The 21,713-nt window shown below is 39.3% G+C and overlaps 1 protein-coding gene across 1 annotated transcript in view; it reads left to right on the forward strand.

Moving 5' to 3' along the window:
- Nucleotides 1-21,713, forward strand: part of PHTF2 (putative homeodomain transcription factor 2) — a 104,311-nt gene that overhangs the window by 43,154 nt on the left and 39,444 nt on the right. Inside the window, exons 3-6 of the mRNA XM_080936201.1 lie at nt 13,795-13,851; nt 14,138-14,149; nt 19,245-19,314; nt 20,373-20,531. Of these exons, the coding sequence (XP_080792327.1) occupies nt 13,795-13,851; nt 14,138-14,149; nt 19,245-19,314; nt 20,373-20,531 (298 nt within the window). The remainder of the gene's footprint in view (nt 1-13,794; nt 13,852-14,137; nt 14,150-19,244; nt 19,315-20,372; nt 20,532-21,713) is intronic.

The raw sequence follows: 21,713 nt of genomic DNA on the forward strand, positions 1-21,713 counted from the left end.
CTTCTGCGGTAAACTTTAATGCTCTCGAGAGGCAGAGCATAAGCATACATCAAGTAGAAGCGAAGACCACGAACTATCTATCTAGCCTGTCCCCTTATATAGGAATCAGTCCTTGCCTTGGACGTGGAGCCCCCTGATTGGTTGAAACTCATCAGGCCATATGACGCCACAGGAGAGGCAGAGCTCAAGGAGTGGAAAGTTACCCAGCACGTGCGCACATGACTTGTTTACTGCCAACTCCAGCCGGATGTCAGCGCCATCTTGTAATGGAGAATGTGCAGGCGGCGCCCCACAGCTTCTGAGTCTCTTTTGTTTGACCCCGCTGCGACTAGACTATATTAGACTTGATGAAACTATTTTAAGTAAGAATTATCTTACTTGTGTATAGCTTCAGAGAGATCTCTATTTTGATTGGTTTTTGCCATTCTAGGTATAAACATCCATCACTCTGCTACGTCTGTGGTACAGCGACATTAGGGTTATCATCGCAGTATTATCACTCAAGCTAATCTATTTATTATCAGACATAGCACTTCATTCTGTTGTAATATTTCCGAAGTGTGTTCTGTCTGACCGTAGAAAGCATTCTACTAATGAGGTCAAATTAGTCTGACTATGGAGTGAGACAAGGCTAAGTTAGTTCTGTGAGCATAGGATTTAACAGTGCAGATAATGCAGTGTGGCTGATTGTCCAACGTAGATAGAAAAGTTGTTTCCTGATTTATTTTCGTGTATTTTTTTTTACCTGATTATATTTGACGAAGACTAGGTCTTTAGGCACAGTTTTCTCTAGGTAAATGGCTCATTACAAGTCTGCCAGTTACTGTAGGTGAGTATTTTACTTCGTCTGTCCTTTTTCTTGAAGCCCGTGAGAGCAATATTTCATAATTCTATAGACCCACTGGTAGAATTCCTCAGTAGAAATTGTAGAGCAACAGCAGACTTTTGGTCTGGGTTACGTAGTCTTCTATTTTTCATGATCTGAACTAAAGCATCCTCAGCCTTTCACTATTTTAATTTTACCCAATGTAAGTAATTAGAAGGAAGCCAAACAAATTTTGGTTAATTCAGTTATGCTTCATGGCCTCTTTTATTTGTTTTAAATTGCTGATGACTGAGTAGAAATAGTATGTTAAGTATTCTTCAAAAATTATAAAGCTATTTAAATAACCAAAGTATGTTGATAGTCACAGCATTTCAAATGTGGAGAAGCTTTCCTTATACACATAAATACATACACACACACACAAAAGGTGCTTGGGTTTTTTAATTACTTACACATGACTTACTCGATGTCTTATTTTGGAAAAATCAGTATATTCTATGATTAATACAAAAAGCATGAAAATACACATTTATATTCTCTGCTTATTCTACAATGATGATGGGTCTGCAGTTATGAAGGACCACCACATCAGTGATCTTCATAAGGACATTCCAACTGTTAAGTTTCTGTTGTGAAGTAAACAGTAAAATTTTTAGAATAGACAGAAAGGAGGAAATGTTGCAGGACATTTGTTCACACTGTGAGTAAATCCCAAGATCCTGTTATTTACTGAAAAAAGCTGTTTCTAGTTGTAGTGTGGCTCAACCTAGCACACACCCTTAATCCTTCTAGCTGGATATAGACATGCTGTTAGCACACATCTTTAACCCCAAACAGTGAAGATAAAGTTAGTTTGTAGAAGGAAGCACCTAGGTTTGAAAATGATGTCTAGTTGAGTGGCCAAAAAAATAGCAAATCAGAAAAATCTGACAGAATACTACATGCCCAGCTCTCAAGGAGAGGAAAAAAGAGTCTTTTTAAGAGCAGTGCAGAGAATAGAAGAAAGGCAGTTTTGTTGTACAAAGACAGGTTGAAGAGAGAACAGACTAGACACAGGCAAAGACAGAATGGACCAGAGAATGAGAAGCTAAGAAGATTAGAATAGCTTGCCAGAGTTAGTTTGAGGCCAAAAATTCAGAGTCCAAGAGAAGCCAGATTGAATCAGTCAGCTTGGAGTGGAGCTTGAGCCATGCTGAGTTCAGTTAGCCAGCCAGAGCTCAGAAAGAACTAGAAAGGGTGAGTTTATTCAGCTGCAAGTCTCAGAGGCTGAAAACTTTCTAGGCCTAGACTAAATTGTGGGACCAGGCTTAGCTCAGCCACTGGAGGCAGCAAGCACTGGTGATACGATTACATCAGGAGAATTAAAGACATGTTTTTACAGTTGAAGTAACAGATTGAAGTTAGAGAGTTTGTCAGTGCTGGATAGACCCAAGTCTTAAGCCAGGAATCTGAAGTCCTCTCATTTTATTGGGTGCTTTGTTCCTTTGCTTTAAAACCACATAATATATTTAAAACACACTTTAAAGGTGAATATGGGTTTTCTGATTTAATTTTTCTATGAACTATTATCTTAAGTTGGACACATGTAAGTTTAGTTTAAAATTACTTTTATTCCTAAGTACAGAGAATTCTTTTCCTCAAAATACATTGGAGACAGAGTAAACAAACAAGTTATGGCATCGGTAAATTGTGATCTGTTGAATTTTGAATCATACTTTATCAAAGTAGAATTGATGTACATTTTACTTAAGATTTTACAGTTAGCATTTGGATTGTCTTTTTCTGACAGTTATGAATTAGGTTGACATGTTAATTTATGCTCAGACCTTTGCATAGTCATGTTTTCATTTCTCTTGTGTAGATTACCAGAAGTGAAATTACTTGTTCATAGTTGCAAACTTTTTCAGAGTTACTGCCTCATTTTACGTGTGCATGGATTTCCTTCCTCTCCTCTTCTCTCCTCTCCCCTCTCCCCTCCCCTCCCCCTCCCCTCCCCTCCTCCCCTTAGAACCACCCTCTTCCATCAAATTTCAGTGTGTATCCCTAGCCCTGATATTTATTGATTGGATCAGGCTAGTCTTAAACTCAAAAATCTACCTATGTCTGCTTCTCCAGTGCTAGAATGAATGTGTGAGCCACCATGAGCAGCTTCTCCATACAGCTTGTCTCCCTTTCTATTGTAGCCATTCTCAGTATCAGTAAAACAGTACCTTTGTCACATTGATCTGTAGGTATTTCTTTTGATTGATTACTTTGGACTTTAGTTTGAATTGCCTGTAGCTTTAGAAGCTCTGGCTGAGACTCTTAAGACTGGTATGATTTATACAATAGCTTCCTAAAGGTTCTGACTGTCCTGTGAACTGAAATCTCAGCTGGGGTATACACAGGAAGTATTGTGGATGCGGCTTGGGGTGAGAGGAAATCTTACAGCTTTTTCTTTGTGGTTAGTCACTGTAAAAAATTATCTGATATCAATTGGCCTAACGTTTGATTTCCGTTTGTTTTCTTTAATCCTAATCCTATCTCTGACTGGGTGTTAGAAGGTGACCTGAAGTGAATATTTAATCCTAATCCTGTCTCTAACTGGGTGTTAGAATGTGATCTGAAGTGAATATTTAATTTACAGCTTGAATAAGCAAATACATCCGTCTAGTCTTGTGCACATGTGATCTTTTCACTCTGCTGTATTGACGAACTCCTGTTCAGAGAACACACAGGGTTGCAGGAACTGTAAAGCCCATTATACTTGGGGAGATAGTGCTGTCAGGCCCAGAGCTTCTGGTGAAGTAAGATCTTATGAATACACAGTTATGTTAGAAGATGCGTCCTTTTCCCTCCACCCTACATGAAATACCTTCCGGGACAGCATGTGGTCGTTTACATGGAAAAGTCATAAAATTGGATATGAACTTAGAATTGTGAATACAAAACAGTAGCAGTTATTCTTAGGAATCTGAGACAAACATCTCAGCTTTTAAGGTGTATGTATCTAAAGTAGATGGTGTATTTACTTAATTTTTTATCTAAACAAGTAGCTTGCTATGTGTTCTCCTGAAAACTACTGATATTAGTTTTAGAGGTGACAGCTCTTGGGGAGTAGCACTTTGTCATGCCAGCACACAGGAAGAGAGTGAGGCTCAGGCATTCGTGTAAGACACTGCTGTGCAGTTCTGTATCTTATAGGACGTATGTAAGTTTATAGACCGGAAATAACCCACGGTCTGTGCCGGGTACGAGTAAGTAGTGATTAAAAGTGAAAATGGGGTTCTTTTTATGGTCATGAAAGTGCTCGGAACCAGAATGTGGGGATGGCTGTACCCCCAGGTGTGCAAACTCACTAAGAGCTGTGCTCTTACTTACTTTATTTTATAAACTTTTAATAAAGTAAATAAACTTTATTAAAAGTTTATTTACTTTAAATAAATAAGTAAATATGTTTTATGGCATCTAAGTGTTTTATTTTCTACACAAAAATACCCAAGACTGAACAAGGTATGATGAGAAGACGCTTATTGAATGCGCAGTTCTGTAAAGGCAAGAACACGGCATCGGCAACACTCGTTTCTGGTAAGGATGTCTGGCCAGCTACGCCACAGCCTGCCTGATGGGCTCATTGTAGGAGGGCTGGGAAGAAGGAGGACTTCCGCAAGACAAGAAGTCAGAGTTTCAGCAGCCAGCCTTGTTATTTGTAACACTCTGCTCTCCTGGGGACTGCCCACAGTCCAGCGAGACGAGACAAACGAAGTTAGTCCCTCTTGAAGACGTCATGATCTCATTACCACCCACTAGGCCCCGCTTCTCCAAGGTTCCAATGCTTGGTTGCTACACTAGGGACTAAGTTTCCAACATAGGAAACTCTGAGGCATACATCTAAACTACAACATAAAAGTTGTGTATTTAATTTAAACAGCTTCATAAAAAGTGGTTCTATTTATGACATTTTTTTAAAATTATATACTCTCTGTATTTACATTTCAAATGTTGTCCCCTTCCCCACCTCCCATTCCCCCCACTTGTCTCCATGAAGGTGCACTCTCTACCTCAGTGCTTTGGCATTCCCCTACACTGGGAAAACGAGCCCTCACTGGACCAAAGTCCTCTTCTCACATTGATGCCAGAAACTGCTATCCTCTGCTACATATGCAACTGGAGCCATGGGTTTCTCCATGTGTGCTCAATGATTGGTGTTTTAGTCCCTGGGAGTTGTGGAGGGTTTGGTTGGTTGATGATGTTGTTCTTTCCATGAGGTTGCAGACCCTTTCAGCTCCATTAGTCCTGTCTTTAGCACCTTCATTGGGGTCCCCCTGTTCGGTCTGATGGTTAGCTGCAAGCATGCTCAGCTGTATCTGTTTGACTCTGGCAGAGCTCCTGCTGACAAATTTTTAAAAATAAAATCACATAAGTACTTAGATGAAATATCTACATACAGGGGGCTATATATATGAATATATATATATATTCTGGGTATCTTAGGGAGACAGAGTAAAACAGAATAGTTTCCAGGATGTTTGGACTCTCAGGAGGCTTCCTCCTCTATATTCACAGAACTGTGTGGTTCCACTTCCTCTTTGCTGTACATAAAAGGACATTATTATTATTTTCATACTGTCCTAGTAACAAATATTTGTAGGTTATACTTTGCAAATGACTTGAAATAGTTAAGCATTATGTCCAATAAATGATAGCTTTCTGCAGTTGAGAAAATAGATGTTAATGTAGAGAAATTGGCTATGCTATACAGATATTACATATAGTAGTATTTACTTAATACTACATATATAAAGTTGTTAAATTGAACTCCAAAGGTTATGTATATGGGAGACAACTCAGTTATATCTGGTCTTTTGTAAAATATCACATGTCCAACTGGAGGGATTCTGGATAAACTGGTCAAAATAGTCCTGCTTGAATGTTTAGATCAGTGTTGGAAGTAAAACTATGTGTTTTTACTCCATTACATATAGTGGAGGTCTTGGCACGTGATGGTCAGCCATACTTATGAATGAAATCCAAACTCTGGCTTGAAAGTTTGTGGCCCTTGGGCAGTGCACCCCCATCCCTTGGTGCTCTAATCGTTAAAGGAGGAACAGGATGAGTTTGGTGGTGGGGGACAGAAAATTCTAGCACATTATCTGAGAGCTTTAATATACATATGTAGTTCTTTTACTGGGACATACCAAAGGAAAAATAATTACATGATGACTGTATCAATTGTCACACTTTCAAAAACTATAACATATATTACTTTTTATTTTTGTATGAACAATTAGAAATTCATCCCATAGAGAGACAGGTCCTTCTTGTACTTTGAATTCCAATAACTTAAATGTCAAACAGGAATGAAAACAAAACACTAAAAAACATGGTCTCTTTGGAGTTGGATGTAACATCTTCTGCTTCTGCCGAGATTCTGTGCAGCTGGACTTCACCAGAATAGCGCTGTCTGAGGTTTTGGATCAGTATGAGGTTAAAATTGTTTTTGTCCCAGCTAGTGCCGCCTGTGCCTGTTGTTGACTCAGTAGCTGGCAGCACTTACTGAACACGTACCTGTGCGCTCCATCCTGCTCAAGTATGCCACACACTTAGTCATCACAAGAATGCTGTGGAAGGACTTACTGCCCCGATGCTGATTTTATAACCAGGAAAGTAAGGTTCTGAGAAGCCTAGCAGTGTCCAGTCATGGGGATACAGAGTTAGTGAGAACTCAAACCTAGTTGCTCTGAGCTGTAGCATCTGTAACCTAGTTACAAAGTGACTCTACAATCAAAGGTGCACATTTCTACTTTTGGCTTACTTGGCTAAGGTTGTCAAAAGTGGCATTGGGCTGGAGAGATGGCTCTGTGGTTAAAAGTTCTGGCTGCTCTTTCAGAGGTCCTGAGTTTAATTCCCAGCAACCACATGGTGGCTTATAACCATCTGTAATAGGATCTGATGCCCTCTTTCAGCATGCAGATCTACATGCAGCTAGAGTACTCCTATATATTACATAAATAAATCTTTTTTTTAAGTGGAATTAAATTTGTGCTTTGTGGCTTATTCCCTACTTGGACTGCTATCAAGAAGTTGCAGATGCTTAAACAGTATCAATAGTTATTCTTTTTTAATGCGGTTGGCTTAAGTGTTTGCTAATTTTATTCTCATCTCTTCCTATGAGTATGCATAAGTGCAGGTGTGTGTATGCCATGGAGGGCAGCTTTTGTGAGAGGCGCAGGCCTGCCTTCTTCAGTCAGTTCCAGGGATGGAGCTCAGGTTAGCAAGCCCAACAGTACCTTTAAATGAAACATACTGTCATTGTTGCTTAGCAGCAAGGCTACTTTCTCAGAAATGTGTTGTTCTGTTACTATCTGAGTGTTCCTCTATGAACCAGATGATGTAGGTCATTCACTATGGCCTCTCAGTGTAGCTGGAGTGCTAATGTGAGATGGGCAAGGCTTCTCCTGGGTAACCTGATGCACTCACTGTTGCAGTAGAGGTGAAACAATACTCAGTAAACATAGTAGCACTCATTGTGACTTCTCAGGCAGTAGGTGCTGTCTAGCCAGTGTTTCATGTCCTTTTCTTTCACACAGATGTGGTGCCTTAGGTGTGTGTGAGTCAGTTTCACCACAACCCCAGAGAGATACGTGTTGTTCTATGATGACTCTAAGGTCACTAGGTGACAAGGATGTTTTGGTCTCAGTATAATACCTCATAGGAAGCTCAGTGTAGCTCATAGATGACATATGTGGTCATAATGCAGAAGTTTGTTGAACACATGTCAGTGGTACGTGGCTGTTTTGTGACTAAAGTGTTGTTAATTACTGATAGGCTATTTGGATTAATGTTTTTAACTATGTACAAGCTTAGAGAGTTTTTTTTTCATTTCCATTTTATTTTATTTTACTTTTTTAGCTTAATTTTAAAAAACAAAGATAAATGTACAGATTTTTAAGCATTTTTGCATAAAAGTATACAAACACATTTTTATAAGGTTGTAATTAAGTATTTGTGGGTACCTATACATACATATATGTATATATGTAACTATAATATAGGAAAAGAGGTTATTAATTTGAGGAGATAGGAGAGAAACTGGGAGGGGCTTTAGGAAAAAAGGGGGGATGTGATACAGTTCTATTTTAATTAAGATATATTCTTTTTTTTTCTTGATCTTCACACAATCTGTGGGTTGTTTCTGGGGTGTTCAGGGCTTTCTGGGGTTAGTATCCCATTATCAGTGACTGCATGTTATGTCTGTTCTTTTGTGACTGGGTTATCTCACTCAGGATGATATTCTCTAGATGCATCCATTTTCTTGAGAATTTCATTAGGCCATTGTTTCTGATAGCTGAGTAGTACTCCATTGTGTAAATTACCACAATTTTTGTATCCATTCATCTACTGAAGGACATCTGGGTTCTTTCTAGCTTCTGGCTATTATAAATAGAGCATTGTGGTGCATGTTTCAATAATGTTTATGAATGCTTTTTCTTATACTAGGTGGGGTAATAAAATTTATGGGTTTTGGAGATTCTCCTCATGCATTTGTTATAAAAAATATGAGCGACACTATTTGGTGATAAAACAAAGATTAAGTAAAGTCTGTATTTGGTTTTTACTGTAATTTACTTAGAACTAATGAAAGTCATCTGTTTTTAAGACCAAACTTTATTTTTAAGTAATATATAGCTTTTGAAAACTATTTTAATAGTTTAAACAATTTTACAAATAATTTCTACTCTGATAATTGAAATAACATTCTTTTCAAAAATCTAAACAATTAGCAATTAAGTGATGTTGATTTGGCTTTTAAAACTTTAAGAATTAATAAGGTAGATTTGTTAGAATTTACATCTTAAATTTTGACTCCTTGTTTAATAATAAAGATATATTATCAAAGTACTTGTTTATTGTTAGTAGAATACTAAATCTTTTCTGTTCTAACTAGTAGAGTTTTTACAATTTATGATCCAAGGTTAGTTTTAATAGAAAAGTAGACCTTAAATTATTTTTGCTCAGATGACTTCATAGGAAAAATTATTAATCGGACAGTACTTTAATAAACCCACTGAGAACATACTCTGTGTCCTAGCAAGCTGGAAAGTAAGCAGTCCTTGTAAATTATGCAGGATGGTGTCGGTTTCCATTACCAGCAGTGCTCTCTTTAAAGTTGGGCCAGGAAACAACACTGCTGTACCCAGTCTCTGCTTCTCCAGCACATGTGAAGTGCCAACCGCTGACAGCCTAGACTTCAGAAGGAAAGGCTGGCCTGGCCTAGTTCCACTCTTCACAGCAGTGTATACAAACATCTCTTCTGAGCTCTCGTGTTTCTTTCTACTTCTCTTTGATTATTTTTAGGAAACGACAACCTGCTTGGCTCAGGTGGAGTTAGCTGTCTGGTCTTGGGTCTTTGTTGGTGGGGGGTATGCTGGGTCAAATAGCATGGACCTGGAGTGTGGGAGTCACTTCAGAGTATAGCAGAATTTCAGGCCTTTTTGCTTTAGTGATCTGAGTTTTTCTAAGTGTACAAGAGGCAGGTACGGAATTAAGTAGGTACATGCTTTGAAGACTTAATTCATCAAGGCCTTACATAGTAAAGTTGTTGGCTTTTCATTGGAGAGTGAATATGGGACTTGAAATGACACAGTGTAACGTGTGTCACCGCTTTGAGAGTGGACCGAGGAAGGACATTCATAGCTATTTTTGCCTCTTAGGTGGCAACCATTGTTTGTTGTTAGGGAGTTAAGGTCTTCTTGGCTTCATGAGCACTTGGCGCTCTCCCGGTTCCCTCACGTCTTCTGTCAGGCTCTCTTCCCTCTGCTCCCATCTGGTCCTGTGGGAGCCAGCTGAGTCCTTCTGCTGCAAGAGTCTTACCTGGAACACTGGGATTTTCGTGTGCAGTGGCATGTGTTAGTTGTTGGTTCTTTGTCTTTTTTCCTTTTTGAAATGTTCTATGTGTGCTGCATGTCTATGTCCTTTTGTGGGATTTACGTTTTTGGCAGTTTTGTTAAGTTGTTTAGCTAAATGTTTCTTCAGAAAACAGAGACCAAAACTAATGTGTTTTCCAACTGAGACTATTAGCAAGCATTTGTGGCTGTTTTGTCCACAGCATGGTTCCTTCTCAGTTTTTATATGAGATCGTATTAAAAACCACTTTGCTTAGTCCTAACAGCACTCTGTTGGTTCTTGAGGATGTGAACTGTTGTCTTTTCTTGATTTTCCTAAATATTTTGTCACAGTTAGAAAAGTAATACATATCTGTAATAGGAAAATGGAAAATGCAGGACATAGAAATTGAAATCAATTTCTGTTGGGCATGCATGGTGGTGAAATCCAAGAATTGGAGAAACAGAGGCAGGTGGGCTTCTATGAATTCAAGGCTAGCCTTGTCTACATAGTGAGTTCCAGACCCAGCAAAAAAACCAAGCAAAACAAAAGCAAGCAAACAAATAAAAACCCATCAAACCCCAAATCATAAATGGCCCTACTGTTAATATCATCATCTTTTCCAGACTAATTTAGGATTAAATATTCCTAATTTTATGTAATACATTAAAATACTCTTCACTTTACTAAGTAACTTAGAGAGGGAGGGAGGGAGGGAGAGTGTGTTTTACTGGGGATTGAACCCACAAGGCCTGGTGCATACCAACTAAGCTGTGTCTTCAGGCCTCTAAAACTACAATTATTTCTTTAATAATTCTCAAGATAGATTTGTGTGCAATCAGAAGGATTGCAGGGACTGTGTGTTTGTGTCTTGTGTTCGGTGAGTCTCCCTTCTGGCCATTTTCCACTCTGTGCAGATACTTCTTTGGCAGGGCTGATTGCTGCGTCTCTTTTTCCTTCTCACCCTTATGTGCCCTCCACGCCTGCCAGCTCACGGTCACTTTATTTCCCTGTTCAGGCTGACAGCTGACATCCCTCAGTACTGGGTCTCCTTTCACATCCCATGGATAGCCCATGCCTGAGCCCCTCCCCCTCACGTCTGGCTCACCACTGGATCTGGCATTCTGGTTTTAGGTCCCATGACTCTGCTTCATTCAATTTGCTATAGCAATGAATTGTCCAGGAAAAGTAAGGGGGAGGGACATGGAGGGGGAAAGGAGTAAATCAAGATTAACCAGTGTATATATCTTAAGTGTGAAGCAACAGCATATTGTAAGGTATTTGATGGGAGGGGCTTAATGCTCCAGTGTCAACAGTGGAATTTGCACATAAAATTCACACCCTGCCATCAAATACCTACCTTTCTGGTTTCTAAGACTCTTTACTTGACTTTGAGTCTCCTCCTCATTTGAATATGTATTTGTCCATTATATTTTGTTCTTGTTTTTTTTTTATTGGTTACTTTGTTTTCCTATAGATGATCAAATAGGCAATGTAACACAAATGCACAGTTTTTGCTGCTGAGTTCCAGACTTTTTACATTTTCATCTCCTGGTTTTGGGTTATAATTTCCAGTTGTCTTTTTGTAAGCTTTTGTTTTGTAGTGTGAGGAGTCCCAGTATGCAAACCACCAATCCCCGTCTTTGTTCTGTGCACATCGGGGTCTGTTTTACTCACAGATGTGTTCATCATATCCCTCCCTGATGTGTTTATTTGATTCTTTTTTGGATATTTGTGAATATTTGTTGTCAAATTTTTTAATCCTGACTCAGGGTTTCTACCCTGCCTTTGGCCACTCAGTTCCTAGATAAATGACATATACAACCTTTATATTGACATTAAGTCTTAAACAGCACAAGAGATGTGCAGTTTTTTACCCTGTATGCTAGTAGAGTCTGCTTTCCTATCAGTAATCCTGAGTGTGTTCAGGCATATGGTTTTGAATGATCGTGAGAAGACTTTTATTGGTTATTAAACTTGTCCGTAGTTAATGAAATGTTATTATGCATTGATTAGAGTTTGTCCCCCCTCCAAGTTTTATTTTGTGTTAATGTAGGCTTGCATGTAGGTGTGTGTGCATGTGTGTAGGTCAGAGGACAACTTTAAGGAGTTGATTTTCTTCTTTTACTATGCGTTAGGGAAATGAAACTCAGGTTATTGGGCTTGACAGATGACTTTACCTGATGATGCGCCAGGGAAAAGTCATATTCTCCATACCAAGGACTGCAGGACCCTTTTAAAGTTTTATTTGCACTCTGTTCAGCCAACTTTATTTTTCTCTAGTAATACCTTTTGTAATGGTGCAATCCTGGTGATGACTGATTAAATAAACAGTAGCTAAATCATAGAAGTTACAGGATATAAAATTAATATTTATTACACAGCTTAGAATTATTTCCACAGTTATACTGTATCTGAATACTTTCATTACCTTCCTATACTACCAAGATTATAGTGGGATATTTAAAAAAATTAAAATGTATATGTTTATTTGTAGGGGGAGCATATATGCACTAACACTTATTTGTGTGGGTCAGAGAACTATTTGTGGGAGCCACATCTCTTTTTCCAGCATGTAGGTTACAGGGCTAGAACTCAGGTCCTCAAACTTGGCAGCAAGTGATTTTACATACTAAGCCTAAGAGGATATTTCTAATAACTGTGTTGAAAACTTATGATTCTGTTTTTTATTTTTATTTTTTTTTAGTTTAAAAAAAATTGAGTCAAAAGAGTTAGGATTTAGTTAAAAACAACCATGGAAATTACTACTCACTCAAAGGTTAGAGGCTGCAAAGGTGTGAGTTCCTCAGGCCACACCTTTAGGTCTGATATCATTATTATTCACAGTGAACAATGTCACATGATTAAACCTCTTCCTACAGTCCTCCTCACTGAAGTCACCTGACATACAAGCACTGATTCCTTTGGTAAAGAGAGGCAGTAGTTATAGATAAAACATTGTGGGAAGCTGTGAGTTCTTACTGAGCTTTGGGTTCTCACTTTGGACCCAAGCATGTTTAAAAGCCAGAATAAGGAGATTCTGTTAATTCTGGGTGATTTATCTGCAGGTACCAGAGTCTAGTCCAGTAAGTGTTTCCATTGTGTGCTTCACAGATGTGAGTGGAAGACTTTTGGTAATTTTGTAGTGTCCACATGGGTAGTGTAGTTAGGAGCATTGCCGCTTTCTTCACTGATTTCTGTTACTGGTTTTTTATTCTTTCATTCCAGCATCTGTTGTTTTTGTCCCGACTTTATGTTGTATTCCTAACTCCCTGACTTTTCTTTTTATTAAATGTACAGTTGGATCATTATGGCAGCATAAACTGCAGTTTAGGATCCCAGGAGTTGATTTCAGGCTGTGAAATGTGGCAGTAAGCCATCTCTCCAGCCCCACAGACATTTGTGAAATTTTCGTTTGTCTTTGAGATATTCTTGTCATGCATTTAACCGATACATTCTTGTTAAAAAGGCAGACATGTAATCATCCCATATTTGTGAAGGGGGTCAAGCCATGGAGGGATTTGAGCTTTTTATATTACCTTTTTTAAAAAAACAAAACCAAAAATATTTGATATAAATAAGAATTATAGTCTTTTTTTTTTTTCTCAGTTTCTTAAATGGTACTCAGAAAAATGGAGCACAGTAGTATTGGGGGAAAAGGGTCTTACTGTGTGGTAGTTTAGTAGGTTTGTTTATTAAAGGAACTAGGTGATTAAGAGTTGTAAATCAGGCTTCCTTTCACTCTTCCTAAGTACATTTCTGGACTTTTAGTCTTTTATATTATCTAAGCACCCAGCACAATTACACAGTGGACAGCTACCTTCAGTGAGACTGATGTGGTGGCTCACATGTGTAATCTCAGGACGCAGGATGCCGTGTTAGGAGGTTGCCGTGCTAGGGGGGAGGTTGCCGTGAGAGTGAGATCTGTCTGAAAAAGAGGCAAGCTGGGAGTTTTCATTCTCAAACAGTCTGTAGGCAGCTCACCGAGAACCACTGCAGCTCAGCATTGACCTCTGACCTCTGTGGCAGAGCCACTCCTGTGTATGTTTAAGGACAGCCCGGTGCCAGCCATGCTCATTGAACTGTGTTGTCTTTCTTCACAGATTGGAGCCTATGATCAACAAATATGGGAAAAGTCTGTTGAACAGAGAGAAATCAAGGTACCAACTTTGTTTTGTTTATTCTGAAACATTCTCTAGATTGTCAGCCATTTTGCCATTTCATTGGTTTTTACTGTCTTAGCTAATGTTATTCTGTCTGACCCTTTAGCAGATGAACCTGCGATTTCAGTCTTACCTTTTTACTTTGTTTTACTCTGTAGCACCTTCTCGTCTTTCTACTGTCCTTTCTAATGATCATGTTTTTGCCAGCTTTCCCCCTTTCACTTGTCACCTTATACTTCTAGTTTGCTTTTCCTCCCCATGATGCTGTCCTTGCTCTGTACAGTTTATTAAGCTGGTAAGTGTTCCAGGGTGTTTGCCACCGAGTGATTCTGCAAGCGCTTAATAGGAATCTGCTTTTTTATGCAACTAACAGAGTGACGTGGGTGCAGAAAGTTGCTGGATCTCAAAAGGGATTTCAGAAAATAGAATATTAACTCAAATGCTTTCATAGTAGGCATTTTTCTCTGGACCATGTGATTACTGGTCGTATTCTTATAGGATATTCTCATAGGCTCTCTTGCTAGCATGAAAAATAGTTTTAAAACTAAATTTGTTGTTTCTTGGCATTCTTTGATCATAAATTTTATATATTTTTATTTGCTTAGATACTAATCAGTATGTTCTTGCACAAGCTAAGTATAATTTGGGCCTAGAGAATGTTACTATAGTCACTTGCTATTTTCTATAGAAATATTAGATTAAAAACTAATACCTGTAGATACTTAAAAATCTGCTCAAAAGATTCCTCACTGTTCAGACTGCACCATCTATGAAAGAGGAAATAATTCTTTGATATTTAATAGTTTTAATCTTTAAAGTTCTTATAAAGGATACATTTATTTAGCAAAGTTCTAACATTTTAAAATAAGACTGAAGGTCATGAGGGCAGAAAGATAAATTAGCTATAGTTTCTAAATCCGGGATGTTATTGTGGATAAGATAAAGTCACTGAAGAGATAGGCCTGTGTTCAGTCTCTACAGAGTAATGCAGAAGGAAAATGTCTGGGGAGGTTAGGAAAGATTTCATAGACAGACAGCTTATGAAAGGAGTTTGACACATTCTGGACAGTCAAATAGGAACGACATACCAGACAGATGAAGGGCATATGAAAATATCCAGGAAGGAAGGGAGGAGAGACACAGAGGAAGGAACCCTTGAGAATGTGATTTGGCAACTGGATTGAGGAAGATGAGAAAGGTGATGAGCAGGAAAGAGAACTCTAAGTCACCCTGTGAAGGCTGAGAGACCTTACCCAAGGCATAAGCATGACTTTGTAACAGGAAGACACTGACAGACCCCAAGCAGAAAATAAAAATTAGATTTTCATAAATCCCTTAAGGCAGTGATAGGTATGATAGGAAATATTGGAAGACAGATTTAAAATTGTTTTGGAAATAGCCAGGCAGATCTTGGGAGTCCTAGGTATGTGACCTTTATGTATAGGTATGAATATGTTGTTGTACATATTAGGTATTAATGTGTATATTAATTAGTCATTTTGCATATTATATAGATAGAGTCTATACGTAAGTAGACTTTTATTGAATGATGAAAGAAAATGGCCAAGAACAGAACATTGAAAAATACCAGTATTTAATGAATATGAGAAGAAAGAAGGAAAAATAGGAATTTCATTAGCAAGCATCTGATGATGTGTCAGGAAGAGCTAAGATGGTGCCTGAGAGAGCTGGGCTCAGTGTGTAACTGGCTGCTCTTCTGAAGCGCTCAGGTTTGCTTCCCAGCACACTCCAGTTCCAGGGAGTTGTGCTCTCCTGCCTTCCAAGGGCGCAGCAAGTACGCGGTGCACAGACATACGTGCAGCAGAAACACCCACACGTACAAAATTAAAATCATTATTCAAAATGAAGAAGAGGAGGAGGGAGAGAAGAACAAGCAGAGAAGAAGAGCTGGTATAGGCAAAGGAATAAGAAGTTACAAAACTGCATTTTCTCAAAAAGAAAATAAAAAGTGCTTATAAGTTTGTGAAGAAAATAGAACCCTGCTGCCCACAGTAACTGTAGCAATGTAAATTAGTATAGTCAGTACAGAAAATTCAAAGTGAAACTACCCTATTATCCAGGGTTATTAATCTGGAGGAAATAAAGTCAACATATCAAGGAAATATCCAGATGTACATTCTTATAACTGCACTATTCACAATAGCTAGGGAATGGAAGTCTAAGTCTCCAACAGTTAGATGGCTCACCTGTATAGTAGAATATTTATTCAGCCATAAGACAGGATTAAATCTTTTAATTTGTAAGCATATGAAATCAGTTGAAGCTAGTTTTAGTACTGTTCAATTGCTGTGAGGAAACCCAAGGCAACTTACAAAGGAATCATTTAGTTGGGTTTTTCTTTACAGTGTTTGAGGGCTAGTCCGTGGTCATCACGGCAGGAGCATGGCAAGAGGCGGGAGGCATGGTGTGCTGTAGACGTAGCTGAGAGCTCATATCCTCTGTCGGCAGCAGGCAGAGACAGGAGACTGGGCCTAGCCTGGGCTTCTGAGACAGAGCCTGCTATAGTGACACCTCTTCCAGCAAGGCCACACCTACTCCAAGTCACATCTCCTAATTTTTCCCAAACAGTCCAGCTAATGGCGGACCATACATCAAGGTAAATGAGCCAAGGGGCCATTCTCATTCAAACCACTAGAGAGCTCATTATGTTTCCTGAACTAGGCCAGCCACAGAAGGACAAGAACTGCACAGGTTCATCACATGTGGCCTCAGCGTTACCTGCAGGAAAGTACAGTGGTGGGTGTCAGGCTGGCAGAGAGGGGAGTACACTGACATTCAGACATGCTGCTTGCTGCAGTGTCTTCACTACCAGTAACAGCGATGTACCGAATATCTTAATTCTAGAGGAAAGGCTGTGAATACTCTCATAAATAAATGCATCACACGACGCCTCATAACTATGCATAGTTCAAAGCCTCAACAAAATGTTCATGAAGTCATTATAGAGGAATATGAGGGTCTGGAACTAAACTAGTATTAGTGTCCTTGATAGAAAATGAAGGGGACAGTATTTCTGTACACCAGAAGTCTAGATCACTGAACAGAATACACTGTAGTTTAAAATGGCCTTATTGAGTTTCTGTGTCATTGCCCATGTATGTGGGCCTTACAAAACTCCCTGCTGCCAGACCTGCAGCTTTGCAGGAACAGGTGTTTCCTACTAAAGCCTGCCGTTGATCCTTGAGGACCAAGTTACAGCACACTTCTTCTGGGTACTTTTTCATTTGTTCCTGAGCAAGCACTTCATTCTGTTTTTCTCAAAGCGTGGTTGTCTGTCTGCTTCCCCCATCCCCGTCCCCCAGCCTGCACTTCTGAAGGCTCACAGTTAGAGTTAGTATGCAAAGCTATGTTAAGTTATACAAATGTATAAACCAGATCAATGTAAACTTTTCATTTACAATGTCCACTTAGTTAGAATTATATTTTATGGATATGCAGACCTCGGTGATAACATCTCTCATTTTTATGACTAAAATTATTAATCCTTTGGTAAAAGTTTTTGTCTGAAATGCTTTAAATATTCTTATAGGCTACCTTCACGTAGATATTACTTATTTGTTTGTTTATTTATTTTCACTTTTGAGATGTGGTCTCACTGTATATCCCTGACTGGCCTATAACTCACTATGTAGACCAGGATAGCCTCAAACACACAGAAATCCTCCTGCCTTACCTGTCAAGTGTTGGGATGGTAAGTGTGCCATCACATCACACCGTAAACTTGCTGTTATGTGTGTTTCTCCTAAAGACACCACCGGTTGACTGACCATGGTGTCTCCTGTAATTCTAGCACCAGAATTGCCAAGGACAGGGGTTCAAGAATTCAGGGTCAACCTTCATTATGTAGTGTGAATCAAGGCTAGCCTGCTATGTGAGAACCAGTCTGCAGTGATACTTAGTGCGTATCACTGATTTCCTTAGTAGCACTTGTAATTCCTGCCTAAGCATAAATTCCCTGACATTTTCTTTGAAATACACCACAGTATACATAAGAACACTGAACCCTTGTACTTGAATTTTTTTATACAACAGAGTACGCGCACACACACACACACACACACACATGAAAAACAACACTAAGTAGTTGGTATGAAGGACAGTTGTTTACGGCAGTGAGTACTGAGACAGGAAGGCTGTGTGCTGCTCTATGGAGCCTCAGTTGGGATATGTGTTAGGTGATCCTTAAAACATGTGAGGTTTTCTTTTTGTTTCTCCTTATTGCCACTTTGTGCATGTCAAATGAGGCAAAAACTACAGAAAACATATTTCAGAGTATAGTAGTAGTGAATGAACTTGTAATTGCAGGATTTGAGAACAGGATCAACTGTGTAAGAAAATACTGTTACAGCATTGTTAATGCAGACCCTTTCTCTTTGTTTCGTTTGTATCTCTGTGGAGTTTATGACCTGTAATGGGCAGAACATGAGAAGAGTTCAAATGCTAACTGTAGCTTGACTCAGGGCACACTTTTGGCTTAGACATGTCAGTTAACTCAGATTTACAATGTCCTCTGCTTATTTTATATGCAAAAAGTTCTTAACCTTCAGGGGCCATTATCACTACGTGGGACAAAAGGACTTTGCTTTGCTTGACTGAGCAATAATCTAACATCTCTCAGCCTTGGTTCCTAAGCTTGTCAGTTCTTAACTTAGGATGATTTATTTTTCCATAGTTTTGTTCTCCCCACTAAGTTTTACCTTGCACTCTGTAGTGATAGCAGACATTTAGTGTTAATTAAAATCCACTAGTCTCACATTTAAGTTAATTCAATTCCGTTTGTGACAACTGTTTTCCATACCTCTGTTCCTGGTCCTGAGCAGTGTCTTAAGTTCTGGGGGATGAGATGACAGTATGGACTCCGGCCAGTGGTTGGCAGTTGAGAAATGACCATTCTCTTGGGCTCTGCTGGCATCACATGCCAGCATCTGCTGAGTAATTTGAATCTCTGTCTTGTCCTCAGTGGCACCTCCAGCATCACGTCTTGAGTGCCTTTGGGCCCGGTTCTCCTTCCTTAACCTCACTACTTTCTTACTGGTCTAAGGCCGCAGTCTCCTAGATCATCTAAGGCCTACGCTGTGTGCTCATATTGCTTGGTGTATGACATCTTTGATTTGGAAGTTTACTGTCCATAATAATAGGCTTTGCATGTTACACATCTCTCTAAACATTTCTTTTGGAAAATAATAAAATGTATTGGATTGCTGTAATGTGTTCCATTTGTAACAAATCTTCAGTGTATCTTTAGTTAATAGGTTACTTCTTGATTTTGTTTTAAATTGAAACCCTTATATAAGTTTGTTCCTCCTTTGCTATTTTGGATTTAAACAAAAATATTTTTAAATTCTAATACTACTTTGAATATATTGCAGGGCTTAAGGAATAAACCAAAGAAGACAGCACATGTAAAACCAGACCTCATCGATGTTGATCTTGTGAGAGGTAAGTCCAGGATCAGTAAGTGTAATGCCGGTGCACAGTGGTCCTCAAGAGACAGTTCAGAGTAGTGTGATGTGACCCTCTACAGAAATCAAGGCAATTCTAGTGAGCATGAGGGCAGGAATAGCATACATGAGAGAACATAGAAACTCCAACTTGGTTTTCCTTCCCTGAAATAGAATTTCAAGGACTAGTGTAAAAGAATAACGGTTTCTGTTTGTACCGCAAACTAGGGACTTAATATTAAATTTAGATTATAGCTGGGTGTTGTGGCAGCTGGCTATGACCCTAGCACTCAGAACAAATAAGTGAATGAATGAATTAATGAATGAATGAATGAATGATGAATGAGTAAAAGAAACAATGAGAGAAACAGGGTCACATTTGGTAACCCTTTCTGATGTAGAAGTAAACTGTATAGACTGTTTAGACACCAAGAGTGGCTCACGTCTGCCTCTCGGGTGCTGGAGAACAAGATTCGTGTGTACATGTGGAGTCTTCCTGGACCATTACTGAGGCAGCGTCTCTCCCTCAGCCTAGAGCAGTGGTTCTCACCCTTCCTAATGTTGTCTGCGGCCTTTTAATACAGTTCCTCACGTTATAGTGACCCCCCCACCCAGAAAATTGTTACTTCATAGCTGTTCCACACCCTCAAAGGTGTTTGAACCCACAAGTTGAGAACCTGCCCCCAGGCATCCCCTTGTCCAGTTTCAGAGTGACGGCATTATAGATTGGCCGCTCACTGCCAGGTTTTTATGTGAATGTCAGGCGCCCGAGCTCCAGCCCTGGCTTTACTCAGTGGACACACTCCCTTCTACTGATATAATTCCTAATGAGTTAAAGTAAGTCTGTTACTTCAGCTGATAATCTCTTATAATGTACATGTCGCGTGTGGTATCTGAGTAAGATTGCTTTTGAAAATGACTACTATCCCATATTAGGCATTTTTTAGTCATAGAATAAAACTGTAGGCCATTTGTTGTTTGTCAGACATTGAATTTGTGTAGGAAATGAAAGATTGGTAAGTGGAGTCTGCCATCATAGTTCACTTTTTTTCTCAGGGTCTGCATTTGCCAAGGCAAAGCCTGAAAGTCCTTGGACTTCTCTGACTAGAAAAGGGATTGTTCGAGTTGTGTTTTTCCCCTTTTTCTTCCGCTGGTGGTTACAAGTGACATCGAAGGTCATCTTCTCCTGGCTTCTTGTTCTCTATCTTCTTCAAGGTATAGCTGAGTAATGGAAATATATGTGCTTTTAATTCTAAGGATGTTGTGTTTTAATGGTTATTAAGGCTTTCTGTGCATGAAGTATCTGTTGCTATATTACATACAAATTGTTTAGATCCTAAAAACGTTTGAGGGCAGTAGGTAATGGGGCTTGAGTTAGATTCCTGGGGCCAGTCTGGTGGCTTGGGGGAGGGAGCAAACTGATAACCCAGAGTTGTTCTCTGACCTCACATGTACTCTTTGTAAGGAGGGGGAGGAAGATAGAGAGAGAAACAGATTTTAATTAGATAAAATCTTTTGCATCCACCACACGTAGATAAATATACTTGCCTTCCTTGTGTAGCATATGCTGACCTTGAACTACAGGTTTAGCTTCCCAAGTTAAGATTACCACTGGAGGGCATCATGCCCGGCACATCCTTTTATATACTTATTATTAATACCACTCTGTCAGTTAATTTTTTCTGCACAAAGTATGGCTTATTTTCTGTCTTTACCACTATGATTTGATCTATGCTCCTTGTATAGTAAAGCTGCGGTTTACAGCAGCCACTCTCTCAAATGCTGCTTCAGATTCCTGTTTCGTATTTACAGTGGCCCAGCAGAGTAGCAAGACTGTCATTACATCTACCTGTGTGGACATGGCACTTGAAAACCCTGAGACTCTGACCTTGCTTCACCAAGTGTTCAGAGCACTCTGATTCCATAGCCACAGATCTGTTGTCTTGCCCCCCCCAGCCTTCTATTACAGTCTTTCTGTTAATGTGCATTGTCTGGCAGTTCTAAAATTTCATCAAGTACTATCTAGGCCTTATGATTTTAAAAAAAAATTATTTACTTTGTGTGTATGAATGCTTTGCTGGCATGTGTGTGCGCCACATGTATGCCTGGTTCTCCAGAGGTCAGAAGAGGGTGGTGCATCCCCTAGACCTGGAGTTACAGATGACTCTTGTGTCCATGGGGGTGCTAAGGGTTGAGCCTTATGAGTGCAGCTCTCATTCTGGGAAGGGCAAGGATCTCCATGAGTTCTAGGATAACCTGGGCTACTTAATGAGACTTGATCTCAATAACAACAAAAAGGAAAGTGGCAATTTTTTACTTTTTCTTTTTTAACTTATGTAAATATCTTAAAATGAGGCTCATGCCTGCAGTTACTAATACTGTGGCAAACTGCGATTG

This window comes from Micromys minutus (assembly GCF_963924665.1).
Source record: "Micromys minutus genome assembly, chromosome: 23".
Lineage (NCBI taxonomy): Eukaryota > Metazoa > Chordata > Mammalia > Rodentia > Muridae > Micromys > Micromys minutus.